At 46.4% G+C, this 19,203-nt stretch overlaps 1 protein-coding gene across 4 annotated transcripts in view; it reads right to left on the reverse strand.

The window, feature by feature from the left end:
- Nucleotides 1-19,203, reverse strand: part of LOC8031022 (6-phosphofructo-2-kinase/fructose-2,6-bisphosphatase) — an 89,837-nt gene that overhangs the window by 62,858 nt on the left and 7,776 nt on the right. For all 4 annotated transcript variants that reach the window (XM_029979357.4, XM_040499901.2, XM_040499897.2 and 1 more), the window contains exon 2: nt 5,782-6,004. In XM_029979357.4, the coding sequence (XP_029835217.1) occupies nt 5,782-5,857 (76 nt within the window). In that variant the 5' untranslated portion in view covers nt 5,858-6,004. The remainder of the gene's footprint in view (nt 1-5,781; nt 6,005-19,203) is intronic.

Here is a 19,203-nt window from a genome sequence, read left to right on the forward strand (position 1 = left end):
ACCTGGTTCGGGAAGTTAACGAGCTAACTAAATCGTCAAAAGGCTAAAGGTTCGTTTTGATATTGCGAAAAATTAGTAACAGTTTCTGAACTTTTAATATAAACTAGCGTATAATGAGAAGAAAGTTAACAGCGCACACGAGCTCGTGAAATGTAACATCGAGATTTGGGTGGAATACGACAGAGGTGTCTGAACGGCGCCGTCTCGCCACGGAGCAAGCGTGGCGCAGGTTGGCTCGCATTTCGGACAAACGCCGTGAGATGGCGCAGCGTGGAAGGGGCCGATGAGAATCAATCGCCCGAAGGCCCCAAACCGACAGCGTTCCCTGCCTAGAGATACGCGAAGCCCGAACAAACGTTTGCCGCCTTGGCTGGCCTCGTTTAGACACCTTTCTCTCCTTCTACCGTGGTATTTCTCTACAAACTTTGTGCAGAATACCACCAACACAGTTCGAAAGTCGAACTGCCATCGTCCAGAAAACCAGCCACACTGTTAAAAAAAAAGTGTTTTAATTTTAGTTGTTTGGTTAGGTGGCGCAAGCTACCACCTGTTACGAAGGTCATTAACATTGATTCGTTCATTCATCCATCCATCCTGCATATAATTTTGTGGAAAGTTCGAAACTTCGCCGAACTAGTCAAACCTCAGGTTCGACAAACGTTTCGGACACTAACCGATAACGCGCCACAGAAGAGACACTTTTAACCCGAGAAGAGCACCTTCCCTCCCTCGCAAAACGCGCCGTCGTCTCCTTCACCGCCGATTGGCGGGGGGGAGCCTCAAGCACGTGACTCGATGCGCATGCGCGCTGAGGCTGCCGCCATTTTTATTCCCATTCGCGTTCGTTGGCCTGACTAGCCTCACTCACCTTGGCCCTGCAGCTGTCCTTGCGTCAGGGCGGCAATCGGAGTTACGAAATGCTCCACCGGGGACAAGCGCGAGCTGACGCGCGGCACGTAATCCGACCGAAGCAGTTTCGCCACCTTCCTTCGGAACGGCAGCGGTCGGGCTCCCCATGCTCCAATTTCAACGCTCCCCCGAAATCGCCGGACTCTCCCCGGCTGATTCAGTAAATATCGCATAGCTACTATTAAGGCCATAATATGAAGGCCATAAAATGTTGATAGATGGATGTTTCTACATCCATCTATCAACGTTTCTTTTTCTTTTTTTGCTCGAAAATTTTTTGACAATGCTTTAAACGATAATTTTTCATAGACACTACGCACATTTGACCTGTCAAATACCGCAAACCCTTCACTCAAATGAAATGCAGTTTCTACCTCACAGGTGGCGCCAAAATACCGCAGGAACTCGCTCCTAAGCAACCGCGTGAACGTGCTTTTATTTTAGCTCCAAGATAAAATAGTTTCCTGACGATTGGGCTATTTACCGAACAATATCTAACGACTGTGATACCCCACAGCTACAGCACGATCTGGATTATATTTTTCGATGGTGTCAACTCTGGTCTATGGAACTAAATATTAACAAATGCAAACTCACCCGAATCACCCGAGAGTCTGCTTTTGGTGCTACTTATCGGCTTGACAACACATTTTTGGAACTTGTAGAACCTTACAAGTACCCTGGTGTAATCCTAAGCTGCAATTTTGCCTGGAATTTGTATTTTTACTTCAATCTAAAATTGCTAGACATAACTGTAAAACACAGTCTTTTTTTTTTTTTTTGTCTTTTTTTTAGGGGGGCATTAGACATCAAAATTCGAAGTTTATCGGATAAATCCGAAGTTGACCAAAATTTTACCGGTGGATGTTTTCAGAGTTTTTGGTATATATCCGAAAACACGGAACCCAACGTATAGTGTAAACGACTTTATTTTCGCGGGATTTTGCAAATTCGGCGAAGTGCGGCTGTCATAAATATTTCGCGAGCACGAAATTTCGCGAATCAATGTACTCAATGCTATATATTTGTTATCATAGGGAAACATATTTGCGGGACCTATTTTTCGCGATATCCTACAAGCCGCGATTATTAGGAAAAAGGAAAAATTAAGTTTCGGAGATGGAAGCGGCATTTGACCTTTCGTAGCAGATTGTGTAGCGAGCAAAATATTGTTTAGGAGCAGCCACCGACGCTTTTGGAGCACGTGACAATACCTGTTAGCGCATCACTTGAAAATGAAAAAGTGAACGCATCGTTAAATGAGCTCATTTTTGATCAAATGAGTGCGGGCTCCTCTTTGACACACGAGCATATTACTTATTAGCGTTTGTGATAAGAACAGAGTGTTGCAAAAGGAACACAGAGCCTTCTTTTTTTAGGAATAATGCTCTGGTCAGAGTAGGTTCAGTGTACAATGGGTACTAAAATGGTTAAAAAATTAATCATAGAGCAACAATTCAGTTGGGATAAAGCCTCTGTCCCCTCCCGCGTCGTTACACCCGGTAGTTTATTTAGCCTGTAAACATAATTTCTGTTAAATGCCAGCAAAAACCAGCATATCAGCTAAAGTATGTCTATCAATTAACCCCCCCCCCCCCCCCCCCCCCTAGTTTTATAGAGCTACCAAACTCAACTGTAATATTATAAACTGCAGAAGCAACCAGTCACAAATATAGGAACCTTGACCACCGTATTTATTAAAGCGAAAGCCTCGTATGTCTCATCGCTCAGTCGACCTTCAAAGTCCTTGAGCGAAAACACGTCGACGACAAAAGGTACCAAAACGTTTACCTGACCAGTTAGTGGATGACTAAGCGAATTAAGATGATGACTCAGCACATTCAGAAGGATGACACAGCACATTAAGAGGAATGTCTGTCTTTCACGCATCGGAGCTTGGGCTTTCACCTTCAAGTCGTCTTAGGACTAGTAACATAAGATACCCTGTGTTTTGTTCAAATATAGACCCGCGTTGTCTTGTTTTGTTGTTTTCTCGACGCAGTTTTATTATTATTATTAGAGATCAAGCTACAATCAAGACCAAAGAAGGCAGACCAGAATAGTACTAAGCAGAATTTCCTAGCCTATCCCGCTAAGCCAGGCGCTCACCCTAAAGTCACTTTAAGCTCACCCCTGTCGGCCGCTGCTTCTCGCTCCGATGCAAAGCGGTGAAGCTCGACGACCGCCGCGCTGGTGAGAGGCGGCACGGAGGCATGCGGCACACGTGAGAATCGAGTGATCTCATCGGGAGTAGACGATTCCGGTTCTATCTTGTCACAGTAATCGCCATCCCTACTACAACTACCATGCAACGTCTTCTCGCGACTTCTAGCTCCGGACATCGCCGACATCGTCTAGAAACTTAGGCGATGTGGGCAATCGACCCGCCAGCGAATCAACCGCAGCGAATGTCCCATGACTTGCGCTTTTTTTAAAGCGTGCTTGGGCGCGCAGGTGTCGCGAAATGCTTAGCAAAAATGGCACTTTGGCGCAAGATGTAGCGGGCTTTCGTTTAGGGCGCAATCTGGTGCAAATGGCGGAGCACTTCTATCACTGGCATGTTGCGTACCTGCCGAGAGTCCTGTTCGACTAGGTCCGGCTCCTTCCATCTTTCAACGCGAAGTTTGAGAAACGTTCAACTGGAGTTCAACTATCACGCGCGCCGCCTACCGGGTGAGCGGTGCGGCATCTCAAACAAACTACAATACACACATCGTTATAGTCAGTTACAGGTTAAAGCCCGACCTACAAAAAGTTTTTTCTTTCAGCAAGGTAGGAAAATCCTCGCCTCGCCACCTTTTCTTTCCCCTCCCCTCCCTCCCTCCCTCCCTCCCTCCCTCCCCCCCCCCCCATCCCCCTCCCAGGCGACAGGGGAACCCCTTTTGTTGCCGCATCCTGGGGCTGCATAAGCCGGGATAAGCTCTCAGCTTTTCTAGCCCTAAGATTCCGCAACGAAAGGAGTCCCCCCTTCGTCCAGATACCAAGGGGAGAGGAGGAAACGGGAAGGGTGGCGAGGAGGGCGGGGTAATTTATTTCGTAGGTCGGTCTTTAAAGGGACACTGAAGTCGATTCTGAGATCGTCCTTTTGTGGTGACAACTCAATCTAGACGCTCTAAGCATCCCAACAAGCCCGAAATCACAATCGTACGTAACTTATTTCCTCGTTAAAAACGTGTTCAAAGATCGCGACACGTCCTGAATTTTCATTCTAGTGAAGTGGTCGAACGAAGGGCGCTAGTCCGCGAGTTGCAAGCGATGGCTTCGCCCGCGGTGAAAAAGAGGAGTCTTATCTGAATGTGTATACCTATCAAACTCTCTTCGAAACGAGTTATAACAAAATCATTCGGAATATGCGCGTATTGTAGGATAGGTGCACACGATGTAGTAGCGAGAAAAAAAGAGTCCACATGTTTTTCTCTTGCCCTGAGATGAGTAGGCCGTTTTGTAATACAGGACTTGGTAAATCTGAGAACTAACACATTTTAAACAATACAAAATCAAAAACGACCTTTTCCAAAATTTAGTTCAGTGCCCCTCTAAGAAAAGTTTTCGCGTTAAAGGAAAGTTAGGGAAAAGGAAGCAGACAGAGCGATGAAGGAAGGAAGAAACCACCTTCTCTCTCCAGCGTTCCGTCTGCTTCCGCCATCCCCAGCCTTCCTTTTCGTTAAGTATTTTTTTTTTTTTCTTTTTTAGCCTGAGGACGAAGAGCAGGTTCGGCGAAGAAAGCGCGCCGAAGCTCCTGTCTTTTCGAGCTCGCCTTCCTGAACGGTCGCACTGTCCCCTTACCTACCTTCACCGTAAATCACATCAACATTCAATCATCCTATAATATTAACATCCTTACAATATATAAACACGTATAATGCCACGCGTGTCGCCGAGCGAGAGCGTGCGTGGCCAAATGGTTGCCGCGCTTGACTGTCGCGCGGAAGATCGGGGTTCGATTCCAAGTAGCGAAATGTTCGCTTATTTATTATTTTTATTTTTCGCTCACGCAAGTTCGAGAACTTTCTCGTCTCGGTGAGACGAACTTTCGGTGAGACGAACTTTCTCGTCTCACCGAGAAAGTTCTCGCCGAACGTTCTAGGCGGAATGTTCCAGAAACCAATGCCGGTACAAAACGCACTCCGCGTGGCGATCTGCAGTCAGTCTCGCCCCAGCGTTCGATCGTGCTGTTACGCCGACCTCGACGCCCGCGACGTTCTGTTGTTATCTTCTGTTTGCTTTTTGCTTTAGGGCACAAGTTCGCCCCATTAAACGTTTCAGTTTCCTCAGTTATTCCTCGTTCGTCACCTGGTCATTCGTGACAATATTTGCGTTTATGCCGCGTAAAGATTGACAATTAATCTCTCATAGTTAAAAAAGGCTATTTTATACATGAATGCTTCCCAAATTTTTAAATGATGCGTTGAGGTCGGGCGACGATGTTTAGAAGGACGAACTTGGTCGAATTTCGTCACAAGTTCGAAGGTTCGTCGCACCGGTCGCACCACGAGGTTCGCCGCAAAAGCTTCGCGACATCTCTCAAGCGCACTGCTCATCTATCGTACAAAAAAAAAAAAAAAAAAAAAAAAAAGAAAGCTTCCTGCAGACGCTATTTGAGTCTTCCTCGTATACGACGGCCAGACGGGCTGCACAAAAACTGTGTGCAGACAGTTCGAAGGGAGTTCGAAGCGAGTTCGAACTCCCTTCGAACTCGCTTCGAAACAAGTTCGAAACAAGTTCGAAGCGAGTTCGAAGCTCGAGGCGTCACACCGCCCCTCTTGTACGACATATGAGCAGCGCGGCTGAGATATACCTCTCGAAGAGAGTTTGTCGTGTGTTCGCCCGGCGCGTGCCGCACACACGAGCACACTCCGGTTCGGAACCCACCTCTGATCGGGAACGGCTTGGTCCCGTTGCTGTACTTTCGCGCCGCCGAAATGCTGTTGTGGCGGGGCATCAACATGGCGACGGCGGCTCCGGGCGCGGTTCGACGACGGCGACGGCTCGGACGACGGAGATGCGCAGCCGATGGTTCAGGATGCACTCGGAGCTTTCTCGGACGGGCAGCGGCACATGCGGGTTGCGTTCACCCGAGGCAGGAGTGGTTAGTCTGCGAGGAGGAAGGGGGGTGGGGACGACACACGGATCACACGGGCTTTTTGTGGAAACTGGTTTTAGACATTTAGGAAAACATTGGGTAAACTCTCGAGGAAGAAAACGTCCGAAAAAAGGACACAGACGCGGTGGTTGAGCGGGGCAGCATGCGTGTTGGGCAACGATTTGTTTATTTGGCAAGCGACACGTCGGAAAGGGAGGGAGGGAGGGAGAGAGACGCGACAAGCGGTTGCAACAGTGGCGATTTTCATTCTGGGCACAGTATTGACCGTTTTCATCATGGCGCGTTTTCGAGCCTGTACTTTCACGACTTCCGTCTTTGAACCGTCAGGCGTTATCTGACTTGCGCGAGCCTGTCGCCACAGCTCTCTGTTTTAGCCGCTGGGTGCCGTCGATTTCGCTGGAGCAGTCAATAGGCGTTCAAGGGTGGTTACAAGTTGGGAAACACGTACGTGACATGTCGCGCAGCCCCTAAAATTGTCCAGTCACCAGATTTTCTTTTAGGTAGCTTTCGGTTGCAAGCAGAAACAGGGCTTCGCTTGTGACGTTCGGTTCCACGGACAAAAACGGTGCTAACATTCTTCTCGCAAAGGCAACCTTCCAAAACATCCGCGGAATTTGTGACGTTAAGAAACAAAAAAAAAAGGGGGGGGGGGGGGGAGGGGGGGACCATATGTTGTTCACAATCTGGCCCTCGATTATGTAATGAACATGAGACTGGGGCAAAGAAAAACTAGTTTCAAAAAGTAGAAGGGATAAAATAAGGGGGAGTTTAGGGGGGAGGGGAAGGGGGGAGATAACGCATCCATAGAAGCCTGCTTTAAAGGAGCTTTGCAACAATTTCAGTGCTTTGCTTAAATAATTTGGGAGTTCATGTCCCGACGTTTCTGAAGTAAATAACAAAAAAAAAAAAAAACGCTTTTGTCTGCATGTCCTAGTTTTTATTTTAAAAATAGACAAAGATCGAGGTTTTCGGCATTTCTCAACTCCTTCACCATCTTCCGAGTCACGTGCGCTGTGACGTCAATGGGGGACGCCCGGGGTTCCAGTGAAGCTCCCCCTCTAGAGCCATCGGTGAGCAGGGAGAAGTCAACCGCTCGCGACCACGTGACCACGTGCTTGCGCAGCGCGATCAACGTGGCGAAAGGAGCAAAGCCTCATCCGGGTCTGGCCATCCCCGTCCGGCTCTGGCCCCGCCCCCCTCCGGCTCTGGCCCCGCCCCCCTCCGGCTTCTGGCCGCTGTTGGCGGTAGCAGATAGAGCTCACGGTTTTGTGGACCTCGGATAGATGGCGCCACTAAAACTCCATATGATAGAAGTTTGGTCGATGATATTAAGTTTTTGACGCATTTATATTTATGTTGGAACGACAAAATTTATAGAAAAATTACCCATTATCGAGCAGATATTCGCGCAACTTCCTTTCTTTTTACAAGTCCCCCATTGACGTCATGTCGCGTGGTTCTCATGGCCGCCGCTCGCGGCTGCAGGTCGGGAAATATTCTAATTTTTGCCTCGCGATGGCGGAATCGCAACATTTCGAAGGAAGGAGACGTGTTTTCTATCCTTTGTGACACGATAAACAATGTCAAAAGTAGAAGATGCTAATTCGTTCAACGTTGAACTCTTCGCACAGCTCCTTTAAATAAAAAAAAAAAAAAAAAAAAAAAAAAAAAACTAGGGCGTTTAAGCGACTTAGTGGAAGTCAACTCCACCAAGACGTAAACTAACCTGAGAATGGGGAGAAACCAAAACGAATTAAGCTCGATTAACCGTAATATAGACAATCCGAGCGCAGGTGAGCTGGTTGAAGTTAACAACGATGTAACATTACGTAAAAGGCAGTAAAGGCGAACGAAAGCTCCAAAAAATACAAACGAAAAAAAAAAAAAAAAAGGGGGTGGGGGGGGGGCGGGGGAGCGAACAACGGGCTCCAGTCTCAGGTTTCGAGACCACCTGCATTCCCGGTTGACCTTCGATTCGGCCCCCGATGCAGGCGTCTCTGCGCGCTCCGCAGCGCAGAATGCAGCGCGGCCATGTATCCGGCATGACAAAAGGGGTGCGAGCGTAAATTTAAATCGTGCGCCGCGTCCCCGGCCCTTTCAATTTGGCAGTCCGCGTTGGCCCCCTGCCCGGCGCCGACAAGGAGCCGTCTTCCGCGGCCGATCCCTGCAGACCCCGATAGCCAGCCGACCAGGGATCCTATGCGCAGCTTCGCCACAGTGTTCACAGTGTTGCCAGATAAAAACAAACACTGTAGTCAGAAAAAAACAAAAAAAAAAAAAAATCACACAGAATGAAGCAAAAGAGGCAAACAAAAAATGTCAGCTACCTTTACTTAGTAACGGTTGATAGTGGAGCTTGTTGGTACATACTTGTATATATATTTGACAGCTTGAACCAGGGGAAGATATAGAGAAATTGAGACAGGAGAGAATAGACAGCTGTTTCTCTATATCTTCCCCTGGTTCAAGCTGTCAAATATATATACCTTTACTTCTCAAGTTCTACGTATAATGCATGCAAACCAATACTTACTAAAAAGCGATCGTTTAAATATTTTAGAAGGCACCAGATAGACGACTGAATAAAAATATGTCGTTTCTTAATCGACGTCACATGACCTCAGGTCACGATGTCAATGACACGTGATACCATAATGTCACGCGACCTGACATCAAGTGACGTCGATTTCTCCGCTACATTTAGCGGGAAAAAGCTTCGAGCGTCACGAATAATCTGTGACGCGAGCTGATTTGGTGTACATCTACTCGATGTTCCCTCAAGCTGGGACAGCAGCCAAAGCTATACAAGCGCAAGCTAGACCGCGCTCCTGGCTTTGAGACGTGCATTTCACGCGCGAGCGCTCGTTCTCCGGAAGTGCGCTTCAAAGCAGCGACCTCGACCTCTCGTGCTTGTGGCATTGGCTGCACACTCAGTGCAACGATTTTCAGACTTTGGCCAATTAACAGCGGAAATTATTGGAAAGCCGCCACGTCATGAGTTCCTTAGAAGTAGCGTCACATATAGGAAGTATGGCTCGCTCGTGGAGTTACTCAGTCCTGTATGTTACTTGGCGGAGAAGACTAAATCGTTTACTGAACGTTGTATATGTTAAAGCTTCCACAGTGCTTCTGCAACGTGCATTCCACACCTTTAAGTTCGCCGATCTTTGCAGACGTTAGGTGGGAGCTTGATCTGAAGATGCGGAGACCTCTGCCAGGCCGACCAGTGCTTACACCGCTCCCTGCTCTCCACTTCCTCTCTCCCTCCATCCCCTCCCTCTCTCTCCTCCCTCCCTCCCTCCCTCCCTCCCTCCCCCCCTCCCTTACCCCCCGTGCGCTGTGAATAGCGCGCTCGAACATGGCACCCAGTGAACACCTTATGTGTATGGCTTGCTTGCGCCGCCAGTGCTGGGTAATGAGGGTTACTTCTACTTATACTGGTTTCCTCGAGCCACTACTTCTGCGGTGTGAAACTAACACGGTGAACCGAAAGCTCGTGGCACATAAATTACTGGCACCGCCGCGAATGACGTTACGGGCCACGTATAGGCCATAGGGCGTACAGTCCTCGGATATTACTACACAGCAAGATTGTCACGCGTCGACGCCACCAAGCGGCAAAGCTCGCCACAGTACCTCTGGCCGAGCAAGAAATATTGACGTCACGAGCTTCTCGCTGGCCGATCGTGAAGCGTGCGCTTGCAGACGGCGAGCTTCCACCGCTCTTTTTTGCAACGTGCACTCCGCACCATCGAAATTGCCGGTCTTAGCAGCCTATTAATGTGAGCTCGTTCTGAGCAACATCGCCCTCAAATATGGCGTACAGATGTCTCGGTGGCGCCCTCCATCTCTCCTGACGGGTGGAAGCTTGAAATCATTGCGCTCTGAAAGCAAGACTGTCCACACCAGCGAAACTGAAGTTCTTACATTACTCTTATTTGCGTCGATAAATCTTTTGCTGACGTCATAGTCGGCATTCGGCCAATCGTGGAAGACCGACCACAGCGACGCTTTTCCATCGCGCACGCCGTCACGGGAAGCCATATTGTTGGACGTTCGCAGTGCAGGGGAGATCGGTGGTCGAGTGGGGCAGGTGCGAAGGCGACGGATAGTCTTCCTGAAGCATAAAAATATAGTGCTACCTTCTGACCTTTCACCAGAGTGTCTCTCAGATCTTTTTCTACTTCAACTATATATTTTTATATATTTTTAACATCTTCGAGTGTAATATACATCCAGAGCCGAGTTTACTGCACTCTTAAACAATATTGTAACCTTTAACTTTGCACCTGGGTCATTTAATGCAATGTCTAACTTATGTAACGTTCGTTTTCTGCTCTAACATATGTAGATATCTCATTTCCTTCATTCTTGCTACTTATGTTTTAGAGCTCAGCTCTAAAACATAAGTAGCAAGAATTGCTACTTATGTAGCAATTCTTGGGCACCTTGAGCGGCGTCGGCGTCGCCGTCGCCGTAAAGGCCCGTTCACACTCTTGCGACTGCTTGCGACCTCTTAAACCTGGGTTCCTTAAAACTTCTTAAACCAGAAAACACACTGGCACCATCTATTGGGAAGCAGTGTAAACTTGGCGGTCCGGCATATTTTTTTTTATTTCTCGCGCAATATCCTTTCTTTTTTGGCTCGAAAAGCTTTTGTCAATGTTATAAACGAGCCTTTCTATGGGTATTACGCACATTTGACCTCGGAAATCCCGCAAAACCTTCGCTTTTGTGAAATGCAGTTCTAGGGTCACCGCATAGATGGCGCCACAATGTCAGTGTGTTCCCTCATTCTAGAAACATTTAAGAAGTTGTAAGAGATCTCGCCTCTCTCAGTCGTACTCGGTCGCAAGAGTGTGAACGGGCCTTAACCGTAGGGTCACGTGACCCCCCCCCCCCCCCCCCTGAGGTCACGCGACCCCCCGAGGTCACGTGACCCCCCTGACGACACACGACCGCCCCCCCTCTCTCTCTCTCTCCTGAGGTCACGTGACCTCAAGAAGTCACCTATCCCTCAGTACGCTTCCATCCTCCTCCTCAAGAGCTGCGCTCTAAACCGGCGTTACAGGGAATTGTAAACGGCTTTCATGTTTTAACCTGTAAATAAACAACTGCTTAAAAAAAAAGTTGGTGGCGGTGTGGGTTAGCGCACACCAGCTCGGAGCACGTGGAGGGAAAGCTCGCGCTGCAGAACCCATGGGATCCTGGGTTTAATACCCACATTGCCCGTTTCGGTCTGGATGAGCATCGTACCGGCGTGCGGTTGTGTGTCACTACTGCATGATGCACGTTAAAGACCCCAGGCTAGCGGTTGTACTGCACTGGCTAAATTTATCATCTACAGAGTGAGTCGTCGCAACTTTGAAATGACTGACCAACTACACGCTGTATAAATATCCACACAACCCCGATTTTTGTTAACGTGAGGTCACAAAGCGAGCTTCCAAAAACGCGTACCAGGGGTAGCGTGCAATATTTATATTTTGATTCAATAAATTTTGCACACGATAATTGGTGCGCCATAAATGCCACTATATACGACAAACAATTTTCACCCATAATATCGGTTTAATATTAAAAATAAATTAATTCAACTCGTTAAAATATCCAGGAGGCGCTCGTTGAGGTCGATACAAAACACCCACATCAATTCACCATGATCTTACACCAAACATTTTCAATATCCGGAGCGCCATCTATACATGCACACACGAACAAACCTTGGGCAACACTAAGCTGGGTGATTTCAGATAAGATCGACCAAAGGGTGGCTGGTCGACATTTTTAAATCAACTGATGTTTTTATATGACATTGTCTAGTGTCTGGTATGAACGAATCCACACTTAGTTTTGACCAGAAAAAAAATTTGGAGACAAGAAAAATCGTAAGGCAGGGAGAGGTGGACAGTTGCAATAACGCGCACTGATGGAGGGGGCAAGTTTGAAAGTGAATAATTAAAACAATAAAATTAGGAGAATTTTAAAACTTTTTACAAACAAACTATGGGTACAACTTGCTTGTAATATAAAGTAATAGTATTTATTAAAATTTATTTAGTTTTCTAAAAATTGCCAAACATGCCTGCTCAAACGACAAATGGCAAACTTTGGAAATCTGTATCTCATGAAATAATTTAATCATTATTACATAACTTGCAGACATTATTTTACTAATATATGGCTATTATTGAAAAAATAAATAAGGTATCTGAGTGACACAATAGTTACAATATATATAGGCAAACATGGGAAAAAAATCAAAGAAAAATTCCAATGCGAATAAAAAAAAACACCACCTTCGATTTTTTTAAAATTTGGGTACCCTGTTATACTCTATTTCGGCATTCATTTCTATTAAAAACATGTTGCATCATTGCACTGTGAAAGAAGAAACAACTCCCCAAAGTAGGGTCCTTTTTCAAAGCCTACACTTAGCAGTGTCCTATACAAGAAGTGACTCTGAGTTCCAGTTTCATGAAACGCGCACAAATCTTTTATATACATTTATTCAGATGAGGTCATTGATAAAAAGAGCGATCGGTCACACAGTAAAAGGGAGGAGAAACTATATACAGCATTTTACATAAGCGTACAAAGCGGTATCATATTAGAGACTAATGATTTGAGAAAAGATGATGCAGTGTGAAGTTGTACCTTCCGGTATATTTTACATCTAGAGTAAAATAAATAACTTTACTTCCACACACAAAAACAAAGATATAATAGTAAGATATTTAGGTTGGCTGTATTTACGATTACAAACAATTTCAGGTGACGGATGCCATAGTGCCTAACTGGAGCAGCTTCGATGCTCTCGGTGTATGAATGAATCGTGGCAAGCCGATATATTTTATCCTGCTCGAGGATAACATTTTGGGATTTTTTTTATAGTGATCAGATAAAAATTATTAGTAACCACCAACAAAAACAGTAGGTTAAATACCCCGTGAAGAAAAAATGTGATAAATAAGATGTCCCTGCATTCAAAATGAGCAGTCCTTGGGAAATCAAATTCGGCACTTTACGCTAAGGTTTTCCTCGCTGTACCCATTTAATAAAGTTGCTTCCAAGCAGATCCGACTGTCCGTGCTACATATACGTCACAGGTCCCTTCTGTTGATGACTTGCTGAGCCGCCACGCGTGCCAAGACTGAATGCCAGGGAAGGCGCGCACCGTCAGCCACTCTTCTTTTTTTTGTTCACGATACCGAACAACCTCATTTTCGTCCAGATATACAAGATGCACGCCTTTCAGTTTCTTTGATAGAACGCTCACCATTGTCCTGGCCGTCTGAATTGCTCTTACTGAACGTTCTCTCAGGTTGTTCAGCGTGGCCGGGTGCTTCACGAGTCCGCCAACTTCGTCACATGCATTTTTCCCATGTCCAGATGCAGAAAATAACCACTGGGCTTGTGGGCAATCGTCCTTTGCAAATTGGTGAAGCTGGTAGCGATTCTTGAAATGACTGGCGGCGCCGTCACTTACGTACGTCACGTACGAGTATACCGCAACGTTGTCTTCAACCCACTCCTTCACTTTTTCTAGAGCCAAGCAAGCGTGAGCGGCGTCGTGACACAGGTCCTCACTGATGATGGCAAAGCTGTGTGTAGATTTTCTTGTCGTCACTACACATGTAAATATCGAAACTTGTTTTTTTTTTTCCGGTGATATGCTTGCACTTCGTCAGGAAGCACGATGGTCCAGTTTTCAGCAAAGTCAAAATGAAAGACAATGCTCCCGCGTTGCATGCACTGTTTTTCATCGTAGATCGCTTTACCTTGCGTTTGCCGGATATGGTTGTGAAGTACCCAACTTCCAACCGTCACTTGGATGACTTTTAGGAAAGTCTCAGGTTCCAAAGTTTTTTTCACAATGTCGCCGGACTCCCATGTTGCAAGCACAATCTCTTCATCCTCCGGGATATCAAGTTCCTGGAGTGTAAGAAACTGGCCTTTTGGGCAGTGATCACAGTCTCCTTGAAGGCACAGTTCTGTTGCTGGGTCGCACAGAAATGCCGAGTTCATTTCACCAGTGTTGAATGTTGAGCCTGTAACGTTCTCTAGAGCGGCAATACAAAGATAATAATTGGCGCAGCGCACACAAACGCACACTTCCTGGTGTGGAATACATTGGACCCATCTAGGGCGCAACGAATAAAATTTCGTTGGCCCAACGCCGGAATCGGGATGCTTGTCTTTGTATATACGGAAGGCCTCTCGTATTGAGCGTGTCATGAAGCGCTTTGGCACGAACGTTTTCTCTCCGTTGAGCATGACAGAGATGACGTCCTTCTGGTTGGGACTTTGGCGCGAACATTGTAGCTCGTCTTTCGTGAAGAACTCTAGGGCAGCAGACAGGTTCTCAGGGCTCACCTTGCACCTCGTGTAAGGATCCGGCTCATACCACACGCCATGCTTTTCCTTGAGTTTTCGGGATTTACTGATGAGGTACATTGAGGCCTGTGGAATCATCTTTTGAACCTCATTCTTCGTCAGTGTTGACGGCAGGAGTGTAAGCAGTTGACAACGTTCCCGGAGAGAGGTGGCGGTTTCAAAGGCCTGCCGAAAGTTGTCCACCCACTCAGTGCATGTGGAGCATGTTGGTTCGGACGACCCCGATGGTGCGTCCCTGTCGTACGCAGTACGTAGCCTTGAGCGTATATTCTTGACAGCAACCTGCTCCAGTTCTGTCTGCTTTCTCTTGACATAGGCAGGCCTGTCCCGACTTCTTACGACGCTTGGTTGTCTCAGCGGCGACACATCTGTAGGTAGTATGCTGCGATTTAGATCTTCAATTGCTTCTTCAGCTGGCACAAATATGTCAGGGCACTGCTCTGAGCTTCGCATCGAGATCTCCTTAGTGATGTGCATGAAGCAATGGTAGCACAGGTAGTCCGTCGCACTCACTTTGGTGGAACAGTCAGGCGGAAGAATTTGCTTCAACGAGTTTAGGTCCAACTCGCCAACACTTCGAAAATTCCGCTGCTTTGGTATAGTCTTTTTGTGTTTGCAAAAGTAATCTGCACAAAACACTCGTTCGGAGCTCCAGGACGTCTTCATAATGTATACATAAATAATAGAAATTAAACCCCAACTGATGGCATATAATTGCCAAGTGAAAGAACTACTGGGTGCACAAGTGACAAGTCCGAGGCTGAGGAGCTCACTCACTGCAAACGTACATTTGAAAAGAGAGGTCACAACTGAGGCTGTCGGCAAAGCTTGATCCACGTCAAAGGAAGAAAGAGGGAAAGTCTCCAGACAAAAAATTGTGGTCAGCGGCCTTCGAAAAAGACTTTCTGGAATCGCACTGTCGTCCCTCCACGCGCTGATATGAAAGCACCCGAGCTTCTACCACGTGGTTCATGACACAGCCTGAGCCATGTCGGCGACCGGTTCGCGAGGGGTTGGCGGTGGGGTTACGTTGATGGTCACTCGGATTAGCCCTTGCTGTACTGAGCTACCGCCTGCAGTGGCTTATCGCCGGCTGGTGTCAACAACGAGAACACACACACCCTGTCTACACCAAAACTACAAGCGTTCACCGCACACGCGTCGCCGCCGCTTTTAAGCTTTTGTGAAATTGCTTTCTTTTGCCGCGGAGAACCGCCTTATCTTAACTACGCGCCTGAAATCCTTCCAGGCGGGCGTACACAATATCAAGCGTTTCGAGAAATGCCCGTGGAGTAGAACTATGGGAAAATTCGGAGCCCGCGATGTCGATATCGTCGCCGTTGTGTTAGTACGCCGTCGCGTACTGCAGTCCCCCGTTGGGGGAGGGGGGGGGGGGGGGGGGAGCGGTCTTACTACGATAACATGGCGACAGCGTTTACACTATGTATTTACGCGAGGCTCGAGTATTTGGGGATAATGCTGCCGGTTTGTGTGCCCCTTTTTGCCTGATATTATCGCCCGTGACGCCAGCGAGTGAGATGGCGACAGGCATGACTGCTCAGTAAACAGGCGTCGGCGGCCATGTTTTGCTGGTTGAAGCGAACCCCCTTGTCCTTGACAGCGAGCGGGGAAATGCGAAAAAAAGATTGTATCGGCCGTTTTGCCAGAACTAGCGACGAGTGTCGTCTGCGGTTTCCGGCAACTATTTTGCCATAATCGTGAGCTTAGCGAGGAAATTATTTTTGCTAGCCACAGAGGGAATGCTTGAACATGTTTTTGTTCTGGATATATATCAGGGATATATATGAGAGAGAGAGAGAGAGATGAAGGTAGAGCGGAAGAGGGAATAGCATATAGTGTCGCAGGAGAATAAAGTAAACAAAGTTCCTAGTGGCCGATGGCTGCATGATCTTTTCTCGGATCACTAGTCCGTAATATGATACCTCTTTGTACACAGTAGTTTCTCCTTAATTTAAGTGTGTGAACGATTTCTTTAGTTATCATTGGCCTCATCTGAATAAAAATATATAAAAGATGTGTGTTGGTTTCATGAAACTGGAACTCAGAGTCAGTTCTTGTATAAAACACTGCTAAGTGTAGGCTTTGAAAAAGGACCCTACTTTGGGGAGTTGTATCTTCTTTCTCAATAAAATGATGCAACATGTTTTTAATGGAAATGAATGCCGAAATAGAGTATAACAGGTTACCTAAATGTAAAAAAAATCGAGGGTGGTGTTTTTTTTTTATTCGCATCGGACTTTTTCTTTGTTTGATTTTTTTTCCATGTTTGACTAAATATATCCTAACTATTGTATCACAGAGATACCTTAGTTATTTTTTAAAAATTAGCTATATATTAGTAGAATAATATCTGCAAATTATATCATAATGATTAAATTATTTCATGAGATACAGACCTCCAAAGTTTGCCATTTGTCGTTCGAGCAGGCATGTTTGTCAATTTTTAAAAAAATAAATAAATTTTAAATAAATCTGATTACTTTATATTACAAGCAAGCTATACCCATAGTTTGCGCCTAAAACGTATTAGAGTTCTCCTAATGTTATCGCTTTAGTTATTCACTCTCAAACGGGCCCCCTCCATCAGTGCGCGGTAATGCAACTGTCCACCACCTCATGCCTTACGATTTTTCCTGTCCCCAAGTATTTTTTCTAGTCAAAACTAAGTTTGGATTCGTTCATACCAGACACTAGACAATAACATATAAAAACATCAGTTGATTTGAAAATGTCGACTAGCCATCCTTTGGTCGATCTTATCTGAAATCACCCAGCTATCCCTTCTCTGTTTCAGTTTTTAGTTTTACAGTGAACGTGGTAAATCAACAGGGACATAAACAGAAAAGAACGGGTGCGCATCGTAGAAGACTTGAGAAACTCTAGATGCGCTTTTTTATCACGATCATACGAAGGAACTGCGACCTAGTGAAATCCAACCTGTCGATATCTGCCTGGTTTGTATTTCTGAGCTACGGTTTCGTTATTGTTTACATGCTATGCGCAGGAGTCGGGTCGTCATTCTTTCATAAAGCAGCTGCGATTGCCTGTACAAGTTGTGAGAAAAACCTCGGAAGAGAGCAAAAGGGCGCACGCTGCGAGGCATATACGTTGGCGGTGATGCTGACGCGAGCTCGATCGATGACGTTTGGGGGGGGGAAGGCCACAGGCCTTGTCTTCAAGGTTTATATCGCTCGGAGACCCACTTTTTGTTTAGCGTGTTGGGAGAGAACAGGGACCGACCCAATCGGGAAACAATGTCACCGCATTCGTACTTCAACGCTTTATTTCTATCTTACATCGAAACAAGGGCTGACGTTCCATTTTACAGATCGCAGACTCGGGCTATGCAATCGATAAAATATACGGAGAAGATAGCTATAGTCGGTGACAACTCAATGAGGCAGGGAGAGGGAAAGGAAGGTGGGAGAGGAGGAAATGGACGAAACGCTGGCGAGGGGAGGAGGGAAGCCCTCCTCTCTCGCCAGCGTCGCATCTGCTTCCTCCTCACCCGCCTCCCTTTCCTTTCCCTACCTTCAAAAAAATAAAAAAATTATTCCTTTTTCTTTAAAAAAAAAAAAAAAAATTAAGCGATAAAACCGCTAAACGTCAACAGTGGAAACAAATTATCAGCCGGAAGAAATTAACATAGATTTACAATAATAGGATAAAGCGAACAACAGCGGAACAAAAAAAGAAAAAAAGTGCATGCCATCAAAAATATTAAAAAAATGACATTCCTGCTTGCTTACGGGGAAAAAAAAAAAGAGTACTTTGAATGCTTTATATGGATTAAGGGAGTTTCAATTGTCATACTGCACTAACTTTTGCAAGCGAAGGTATGCAGGCGATCTGGTAAGGAAACACCGTAATCTACACCCACTGAGAAATAAAATAACGGACAAGTACTAGCTGCGTTTTACATTTTGTGTCGACCGTCGTTCGATTCTCTTCGTGTCTCGGGGGCTTGAATTCTATAACAATCGTGCGAACGAAGCTATGAAGAGAAGCGAGCGGAATAAGCGGGACAAAGCCAAAATGAGTTATTGCTGCGAGCAGACCAGCCTCAGCAGAAGCCAATAGACCCTTTCTCCAAGGGCGCCGCCATCTTGAATTGTCCTCAGTTCCAGTTTGGGCGAAAACATTGTTTAGCCGTCGCCACGCCAGTAGAAGACACTTAGGATATAAGCGTAACCGTCACACCTTTTCGTTTTGCCTCCCCCTTCATTTTTTGCTAGTTACAGGTTGAAACGTTTCAGTATTTTTTCGTCGCCCATACCGGATACGCCTATTAGGTGACTGAGGACGAGGGTACACTGAAAAGGTCTATAGACGCTTTGCAGCAGCTGTGCATGGGCGCCGCCATAACTGACCTTCAGTTTTTGTTTCCCCTTATTACGTTTACTTCACTTCATTATTACCATAGCAGGCCAGGTTATTGACATCTTAGATTTTATTCTGTCTTGCTCCCCAGCATTTCCTTTTGTGGAGGCTCGTCCACACCAATTTCAGTGCCTCGGTATCTCGGTAAAACAAGAGAAGGTCATCAATGGCGGCTGTATTCTGGCGCGTGTGTAAAGCGTCTATAGCGCTGCGTCCTTCATGACCTTCAGAGTTCAAAAGGGAAAGTCAGAATAGCCGCTTTTCTTCGTAGATGTCACTACCCTCTCCGGTTCGAACCCCCTCAAGGAATCTCTCGCAGAGCCTCCCGATGGGCCCCGGCTGTCTCTGTGCCCAATGACTTATTTGTCGCCAAATAATTTGCCGCCTTCCAT

Source organism: Ixodes scapularis, unplaced genomic scaffold, assembly GCF_016920785.2.
Source record: "Ixodes scapularis isolate PalLabHiFi unplaced genomic scaffold, ASM1692078v2 PGA_scaffold8__174_contigs__length_109621045, whole genome shotgun sequence".
NCBI classification, from domain to species: domain Eukaryota; kingdom Metazoa; phylum Arthropoda; class Arachnida; order Ixodida; family Ixodidae; genus Ixodes; species Ixodes scapularis.